General features: G+C 56.9%; 1 protein-coding gene across 1 annotated transcript in view; it reads right to left on the bottom strand.

The window, feature by feature from the left end:
* The window catches only part of CPZ (carboxypeptidase Z), a 17,994-nt gene that overhangs the window by 6,819 nt on the left and 2,051 nt on the right, over positions 1-9,124 (bottom strand). Inside the window, exons 2-5 of the mRNA XM_006893621.1 lie at positions 5,144-5,356; positions 3,936-4,132; positions 2,646-2,807; positions 2,020-2,178 (exon numbers count right to left, since the gene is read on the bottom strand). Of these exons, the coding sequence (XP_006893683.1) occupies positions 2,020-2,178; positions 2,646-2,807; positions 3,936-4,132; positions 5,144-5,356 (731 nt within the window). The remainder of the gene's footprint in view (positions 1-2,019; positions 2,179-2,645; positions 2,808-3,935; positions 4,133-5,143; positions 5,357-9,124) is intronic.

Consider the following 9,124-nt stretch of genomic DNA (forward strand, 5'->3'; position numbering starts at 1 on the left):
CACACACACACACACACACACACACACACACACACACACACATCCCAGAGGCCAGCAGAGGCCTGTACAGCTATGAGTGCAGGATGGGGTGATGTGACCCCACAGGGGCCATAGCTGGGCTGAGCAGCTGTGAGCACAGGATGGAAAAAGGTGAACCCCATGGAGGCCGCGGGCAGGGTTGGTCAGTTGTGAGAACGGGATGGGCACTGTGACCCCCACAGGGCAGCGCTGGGCAGCTATGAACAAAAGATGGGGCACAGCGACCCCCACAGGAGCCATGGCAGTGATGGGCGCTGTGACCCCCACAGGGCAGCGCTGGGCAGGCTGAGAGGAAGGGTCATTGCTCGGACAAGCTGCACAGGGGGATTCTGGAGGAGGGGCATGTTCTGGGGGCCAGGATGGAAGCCTTGTCCAGCGTCTCAATGGACGTCAGGAACCCCACCAGCTCCTCCTCCAACCCCACTGCCAGCCTCTGGGGACTCTGGTTTCCACAGAGGCCACACTGGCCAGGGGCCGAATGCTTATCGACCAGAGATTGCTGGCTGGTGGAGAAGGTTTGTATTTCTTCTCCAGTGGGACTGGTTGTGGTAAACTCAGCCCCCAAAGACCCTCAGCATCTGGGGCTGAGCCCAAAGCACAGGTGCCTCCTCCAACAGCACAGAGGGCAGCGCAGGCCAAGGGGGGACCACTGGCCACCAGGAAAGGGTGCACGTCCTGAGGTATGAGCTCTGGCACCAGGACTCCTCAGCCTCCACACATTCTGGGTGCAGACGAGAACGAACGCACAGTGAGGGAGAGACTGGAGGGGCTGAATGAGAAAGTGGGTGATGAAGGAATGAGTAAGTGGATCACTGATTATGACTGAAGAAATGAGTGGATGAAGGAGGGGTGATGGGTGATGGCTGAGGGAGGGAGCGGTGAGTGATGTGCTAATGATGAGTGACTGAGTCAGTGGATGAGTGGGGTCACTTCCTCAGCTTGGAGTCACTCCCTCTGAGGTCTCTGCATAGGACATGGGAGTCTGCTACCCTACCCCTCTGCCTGACACCAGCCCCCCGCCCTTGTCTTGGGCTCCATCTGCAGTCTACCCATGACGGCAGCAGGAACTGTTCACCCCTGCGTGCACCCTGCACGTCCAGGGTTCCTCTTGGCCTCCCTGACCCATACCTGGCATTCTCACATGCATGGAGGGGCTGTCGAGGCAGGCCCCATCCTGTCCACTTGAGGGCCCTGGACTGGCCATACACACAAGAACAGGCCGAAAGAGGCTGAGTCTCGGCCCATGCAGAGGGCTGTGCCACCCGCTCAGATGAACACACCAGGTGTGGACAGTGTCCAGGCAGGGGAGGCTGGGCCTTCACCCAACCTCCCCATCATACAGTTCACAGGGGTGACCACATCAAAGCCAGAACACCCCATTCCGTCATCCAGGGACAGAGTGAGGAGTGGGCTGGCTCTGGGGTGGGTCCCCAGGGCCCAGTGGCCAGTTGTGTCTGCCCCAGGTCACAAACCCCTCCCTGCTCTTTTCAGGGAACCAGGCTGCAGGTCGGAGGTCAGCTCTGGGGGCTGTCAGGTAGGGGGACACAGGCACAGGGAAGGGTACCCTGAGTCTGGGCACCCTGAGAGACTGAGACCTGGAGAGGAAGAGACCAGCCTGAGAGCACGTGGAGGGTGGCCGGCCCCTCGTCCCACACCCCCTCCTCCCATACCCTCTCCTCCCACACCCCCTCCTCAGAAAGCTCACAGCATCTGGACAGATGGAGCAAAGGGACCATCACAAGGTGCAGCACTGCCCTCTGCTGACGCCTCCTGGAACTCACCCTCCCAGCATCAGCCCCCAGAGTTCACACCAGCTGTGGCTCTTGGCAGAGGGGACCCGGCCAGGGACCCAAAGGGGGCACTCTCTGAAGGCACCCCAGGGCTGCTGGCCACAAACGCGAGCTCCTGAAAATTCCAAGCAGGAGCTGCCCCAAGGGCACCACAGTCCTGCCTCCTGCCCATCCAGCGCCCACCCCTCACCTTCTCATCAGGGGTGGGCGAGAACATCTTCTCCTCCTGGGGGTGCTTGGAGTAGTCGAAAGGGTAGGACACCACCAGGTCGCCCCCGTGGAGGCTGGCCGAGAGCGTGAAGGGGACGGTACGCATCCACTTCATCATGGCCTTCGTCTCCGGAGCCACCTGCCGGGGGAGGAGGTGTGGGGGAGAGGGCTCAGTCCTTGGGCGGCGCCCACAGCCTGAGCCTCACACCTGCCCCACGTGGACGCCAACCCCTCCAGGCAGCCTCCTAGGCCTCCAACCATCCCCGGTCTCCCACCACAGCCCTGAGCAGGTGATACATTCCCAACGTTGGGTGGGACAAGAGCACACAGTAGGTGCTCAGCATTTGCTGGGAGGTGAAGGAAAGGTCCTGCTAAGGTCTGCAAACAAAGTGGCATCAGAGACAGAGCTGGGTCTATGGCCACAGGCCTCTGGCACCCACAGTACACTGGCCACCCCAATGTGACTCACCTCCAAATGGCCCCAGAGGACCCCACCCCCAGACAAACCCTGGGGCTCTAGGGGAGGCCCAGCCCCAGGTCCTGGGGAAGGTGGACATGCAGGCATCCAGGAGAGGCCAGCAGGACAGGGCAGGGGGTGGCTCCTACCTTACCCCACCAGTAGTGCTGGGGAATGGCCATGTGGTCACTGCGTGCACCCCGGACCCCTGCCAGCTGGTAGTACTCAGACGTCAGGTCAGGGAAGTTCCGGTTCAGATCCAGGTTCTGTGCGTTCTGCCTGCCACTCGTCCACCCGTTGTAGCCAGCACCCTGAAAAAATGCAGCACCCCAAGTCCGTCCAGCTGTTCCTGACATTGCCTCCACCACTGTTCTGCTTCCTCGCTGAGCTGGAATATGCCTGCTCTGTTGATGCTCCCCTTCACCTGGTGCACCCCCGTTACCTGCTCAGCTCACTTCAGACACTCCTGCAGATAGGAAACAACACAAAAGGTACAGCAGCAGACACCTCACAGATACCCCACAGACAGCCCTGCACACACCCACAGACACCCCTGCAGATAGCAGACACCACAACAGACCCACCAGCAGACACTTCTCAAACACCCCTGAACAGACACCCCTGCGGACAGCAGACACCACAACAGAAACACTAGCAAACATCCCACAGAGACCCCTGAACAGACACCTCTGTACGCACCCCACAGACACCACAGCACACACCCCACAGACACCCCTGCAGACAGGAGACAATACAAAAGAGACACCAGCAGACACCTCACAAACACCCCACAGACACCTCACAGATACCCCACAGACACCCCTGCAGACAGCAGACACCACAGCAGATATACTAGCAAACATCCCACAGAGACCCCCTGAACAGACACCACAGACACCTCTGTATGCACCCCACAGACACCATAGCATACACCCCACAGACACCCCTGCACACATCCCAGGACACTCCAGCACTCACCACTGCAGACCCCACAGACACCCCTGCACACACCCCACTGACACACCCCTGAACACACCCCACTGACACACCCCTGAACACACCCCACTGACACCCCTGCACACACCCCACTGACACCCCTGCACACACCCCACTGACACCCCTGCACACACCCCCCACACACCCCTGCGGACAGTTTTGCCTGCTCCCCTCGATGCTCATGTCCTTAAGTATCATCTCGACTCCCTTGCTCAGCCTGCCTTCTCTCCATCAAAGGCCTTTGAACACACCTGCATCACCGTGTCTTGTCCACCTCCCACCCCACCCCCACCCTGGGAGCCAGGACTGAGCTGACCCTGGCCATTGCTGGATGGGAGACACCTGGGACAGTGTGGCCACAGCAGGCTTGCAGTCCACTGAGTAGTGGACAGTGGGATGGAATGCAGGCCTTGGCTGCAGGGTCCAGGCACTGGCGTGCTCACCTCGGCGGCAGCCACCTCATAGCCGTCGGGGTTCATGGAGGGCAGCAGGTGGACACGGGTGGTGTTGAGCAGACGTTGGATGCGGAGGTTGCCCAGCAGGTATTCCGAGCACAGGTACTGAGCCAGGTAGATGAGTATCTCCCGGCCTGCCACCTCGTTGCCATGGATGTTGCCAATGAGCTTCACCTCAGGCTCCACTGGGGAGAGACATGGGGACATGCGGTGTGGTCATCCACAGCCCAGGAAGGGCCAGCCCAGCGGTGGGAGCAGGGCCTGGTGCTGCTGGGGGTGGGGGTGGGGGGGGTCTCCATGTCTGGACCATGAGGCCCCCGTCAAGGCTTCAGTTTGGTGAGTTCACATCTCCCACTTAACCATAACTAGTCAGGGGTATTAATTAATAATGACAGAAAGCATAGTGAATTTCATCAACAGTGTGACATTCTTTGTCTTTGTGTAATGAGTCACAGTGCACGATGGTGCTTGTGTGAAAGGCAGCCAGCACGTGGATGGATGGACGGGTGCATGAAGGATGAGTAGATGGCTGGGTGGATGGATGGTGGGTGGATGGATGGATGGATGGATGGATGGATGGATGGGTGGATGGATGGATGGATGTATGGATGGATGGATGATGGCTGGCTAGATGGATGGAGGGGTGGGTGGGTGGTGGATGGGTGGGTGGGTAGGTGGGTGCATGGGTGGGTGGATGGGTAGTTGGATGATAGCTGGGTAGATGAGTGAGCAGATGGATGGATGGGTGGGTGGGTAGACAGAGAGATGGACGGATGGACAGATGGTTGGATGATGAATGGATGGATGGTAGGTAGCCAAGTGGATGAATAGTTAACAGATGGATGATTGACGGAGATATGGGGGAGTGGCTAGGCGGGTGGATGGGTGAATGGTGGGCAGTTGATACGTGGATGAATGAGATAAAGCACAAGTGGACGGTGGAGAGATGTGCAAGTAGGTGGATGGGGGGCTGGAGAGGTGGCAGTTAGAGACATAAAGCAAGTGCAGTGCCCGGTAGAATCTCCTTGTCCAGGCCCGGGATGGAACACACACTCTCATGAACCACCTCCTGGCCTGTGTCCTGGACTTGCCGGCCCCCACACCACGGAACTTGGACGAGGGCCCAGCATTGTTTGCAGGGTCACAGCTCGTCCTCAGGAGGCAGACCACCCCCACCAGTGCTGACCAAGACTCACTCAGCTCGTGCTGGCCGGGGCGGCCTGAGAACTCAATGACCAGGAGGTCTTTGCCGTCGAAGCTGCGCCCGATGCTGTAGGTCTTGGCGATGTGGGGACAGCGGGCGGCCGTCCTCTTCAGCACACGCACCATCTGGGCATAGGAGTGGTGGGTGAAGTGGATGAAGGTGGGGGGCAGGCTCGAGGGTGGGGCGTCCTCTGCCTCCAGGCCACCTGGGGAGGAGGCATCACTTCGATGAGTCCACTCTGCCCCCAGACTCATTAACCCCGCACTCTGGCTACCTGAGGCCCCTGGGCCATTCCCCGCCAAACCTGCACTCTATTTTCTATTAAAAATTCCCTTTATAATCGAGCCAACCAGTTCACAGTGACCCTGCAGGACCGGGCGACTGCCGCACCGAGTATCCAGGGCCACGATCTTCAGAGCACAGACTCCCTCATCTCTGAACTGCCGGTCTTTCATTGAGAGGCTCAACAGTACTCCCTTGCCAGGGCTCTTTAATGCAGACGTGTGGTGGGGGTGGAGTGCCATCATGTTGGAGCTGGACCTCAGGGTTTTCAGGGGCAGGAGGAGGCTGCCCATCTTTCTCTCACAGAGCGGCTCATGGGTTTGAACCGCAAGCCTCTGGGCTGGCAGCACAATTCCTTCCCACTAAGCCATCGGTGCTCCTTCATGCAGGCACATCGGGCTTTCCTGCACTTGGTAAGCACTGAGCTCTTTACAAACAGGTAGGTTTGTGGCAGCCCCGTGGGGGAGCGAGTCCAGGGATGCCATTTTTCCAACAGCCCTGCTCACTGCTGTCTGTGGCCTGTGGTAACTGTTACAATGTTTCAAATGTTTCCATCAAGCTGCTACACTTACCAGACTGCTAACCAAACACCATCCAGTTGGCTGGATCTCAGATGACCCACCCTCTGGTTTCTGAGGCTTAATGGAAAGAAACCGCCATATCCTCTCCCCACAGAGCTGCTGTTGGGTTCGAACTGCCAACCTCCTTGTTAGCAACCCAACACTGACAGACTACAGCACCAGGGCTTCCACACACAGCTTTTAGATGAACTAGAAAACCAAAACAATGCATGACTCATGTTATCGCAGCATTCGCCACAGACTTGAGACGAGGTCAAGACTTCAGGGGCCCTAACAATTTGCCGCACTGCAATCAAAATCACCACCCCCGTGGTGCACTTGTACCTGTAACAGTGCCACAGGTGATAACCACACGTAACGACCTCCTAACGTGACCATGAATAGAAACACAGAGCTAATACCATGCCCGGGAACACATCAGCCTCCTGGCTTCTCCCTCCTCATCTGCTTGTATGTAACCATCATACAGCCCAACGCAGCCTTATATTTACTCAGTACTGTGGCATCAACAGTTGCAATACCTGTAGATCAGCCAAAATTGTGTATGTAAGACACACACACACACACACACACACACACACACACACACACACACTGCCCCCAGCTGGGAGCATCTCCAGAAGCCTCATGTTACTGGCAGTGTTACAGGGAGCCTGATTGTACCCATTGTTCTCGGGGTGTGTGGTTGAGTCGCGATCGACCCTCAGTGGACCCACCAGTGGGTTTTCAGAGGCTCCTGCAGAGCAGCTGGTGGATTTGAACCGCATGCCTGTGGGACTGCAGTACAGCTTCTTACCACTAGGCCCCCGGAGACTCTTCCATAGAGAAGGGAGCTGGGACGCCAGCCCATTGCTGTTCCATGGATTCCAGGCCCCAGCAGCTTGCAGGACGGGGGAGAGCTGCCCAGAGTCCCCAAAGCTGCTGTCCTCACCCATCCTCATCCTGCACAAGGCCTCACAGCCTCACCCAAAGCGGCTGCTGATGTTAGCAGCTGAGTGCTCAACTCCTGCACCACCAAAACCCAACAAACACGTAGAGTCAACTCCAACCTGAACATGTCAGAATTACAAACTGCCAGTGTCTCCGAGGCTGTGATCTTTACAGAAGCAGATGTCACCTCGTCGCCCAGGGAGAAGCTGCCGCGTTCTAACTGCTAAACATTCAATTAGCGGCTAAACCACTGTGCCACCAGGAGTCCTTAAAGGAGGACAGGGCAGTGAGAAGATGAACAAAGGAGGAGGGAACAGAGGAGGAAGAAAAGAAAAGGGAAGGAGGGAAGGAAGGACAGAGGTGGAGGGATGGAGGGAGAGGGGGGATGGAGGGAGAGTCGGGGTAGAGAGAGGGAAGAGGACAGGCACAAAGGAGGAATGAGGGGCTGGAGCATGGATATGGTCTTTCACACTTGAACACTGTCCTCAAGAGAAACCCCTAGGCTAAGTAAGGGCAGGGGGGTTTGTTGTTGTTGATTGCCATCAAGTTGAGTACAACTCATAGCAAGTCTGTGAACAAAGGACCCACTGCCTTTCCATAACTACCGTCATTTCTCCAAGTTTATAGAGTTTCCAGAGGCATGTGGTTCAGGAAGTGGATGCCTCTCCTGCTTCTAAACCTGTTTTGCACCTGGGAGCTCCACCAAACATTGTTCACGTTGGGAAACCTTTCTGGTATTTGATACCCCTATGGCACAAGGTTTAGCATCACAGCAAAACCCAGGTTCCTTCATACAGCACATTGACAAAGAGTGGTGTACAAAGTGGAAGAGTGTTTCTCCAGACACAACAGCACTAGTCTGATTTAGCAGTTCTCACGTGTTGTCAAGTCGAATACAACTCAAAGTAAGCTTTGCACAAAAGACCTGAACTCTGCTCCATACTAACATCACTTCTGTACGTTTATAGAGTTTTGAGAGTTTGTACAGTTTCCAGAGGCATCTAGTTTAGGAAGTGGATGCCACTCCTGTTTCCCAGCGTGGATCAATCTGGAAGCTCATCCAAACACTGTACATAATAGGTAACCTTTATGGTATTTGACGTGACTATGGAACAGTGTTCAAAATCCCAGCAACTCCAAGTTGTAGGGGAGTGGACTTATTAAGGACCAGATCCAAGCTGGCTGTCCCCTCCCTGTCTCTGCAGAAGTCATGTTTCCCACAATCTTGGCTGGGTTCTTGAAGGTCAAGGGCCTCCCTCCTGCTGGACCTGTGGTTTCATTTCAGCTCAAATGGTTTTCAGGGGAACAAAAGCTGATGAAACCAGCAATTTGGTGATGGAGATGCCCAAAATATCCTGCCGCAGACCAAGTTTCAGGGCCCCAGGGCTGTCTGGGCCTCTTCTGGGGTCCACTGCCTCATCGCTGCCCCTCCCATACTTTCTGACCTTCAGGAATGGAGGCCCCTACATGGTCCGTGAATGATTATACAATAAACCAATTTTAAAAAAACATATTATAGCCTTGGAAACCACTTGGGCAGTTCTGTCCCCAGGTCACTGTCTCCTCAGTTTGCTGTCCCCAGTTCACTATCCCCAGGGCACTGTCCCCCCAGGTCAATGTCCCCCAGGTCAATGTCCCCCCAGGTTGCTGTCCCCCCAGGTCACTGTCCTGAAGGCACTGTCTCCTCAGGTCACTGTCCCCAGGTCATTGTTCCCCCATCACTGTCCCCAGGGCACTGTCCCCTCATGTCACTGTCCCCAGGGCACTATCCCTCCATGTTCCTGTCCCCCAGGGCACTGTCCCTCCATGTTTCTGTCCCCCCAGGGCACTAACACCTCAGGGCACTGTCCCATGTCACTGTCCCCTCAGGGCACTGTCCCCAGGGCACTGTCCCTCCATGTTCCTGTCCCCCCAGGGCACTATTCCCTCAAGTCACTGTCCCCCCAGTGTACTGTCCCCCCAGTGTACTGTCCCCTCAGGGCACTGTCCCTCCATGTTCCTGTCCCCCTCAGGGCACTGTCCCCTCAGGGCACTGTCCCATGTCACTGTCCCCTCAGGGCACTGTCCCTCCATGTTCCTGTCCCCCCAGGGCACTGTCCCCTCAGGGCACTGTCCTCTCAGGGCACTGTCCCTCCATGTTCCTGTCCCCCCAGGGCACTGTCCCTCAGGGCACTGTCCCC

This window comes from Elephantulus edwardii, unplaced genomic scaffold, assembly GCF_000299155.1.
Source record: "Elephantulus edwardii isolate Elephantulus edwardi_28Jun2011 unplaced genomic scaffold, EleEdw1.0 scaffold00129, whole genome shotgun sequence".
Lineage (NCBI taxonomy): Eukaryota > Metazoa > Chordata > Mammalia > Macroscelidea > Macroscelididae > Elephantulus > Elephantulus edwardii.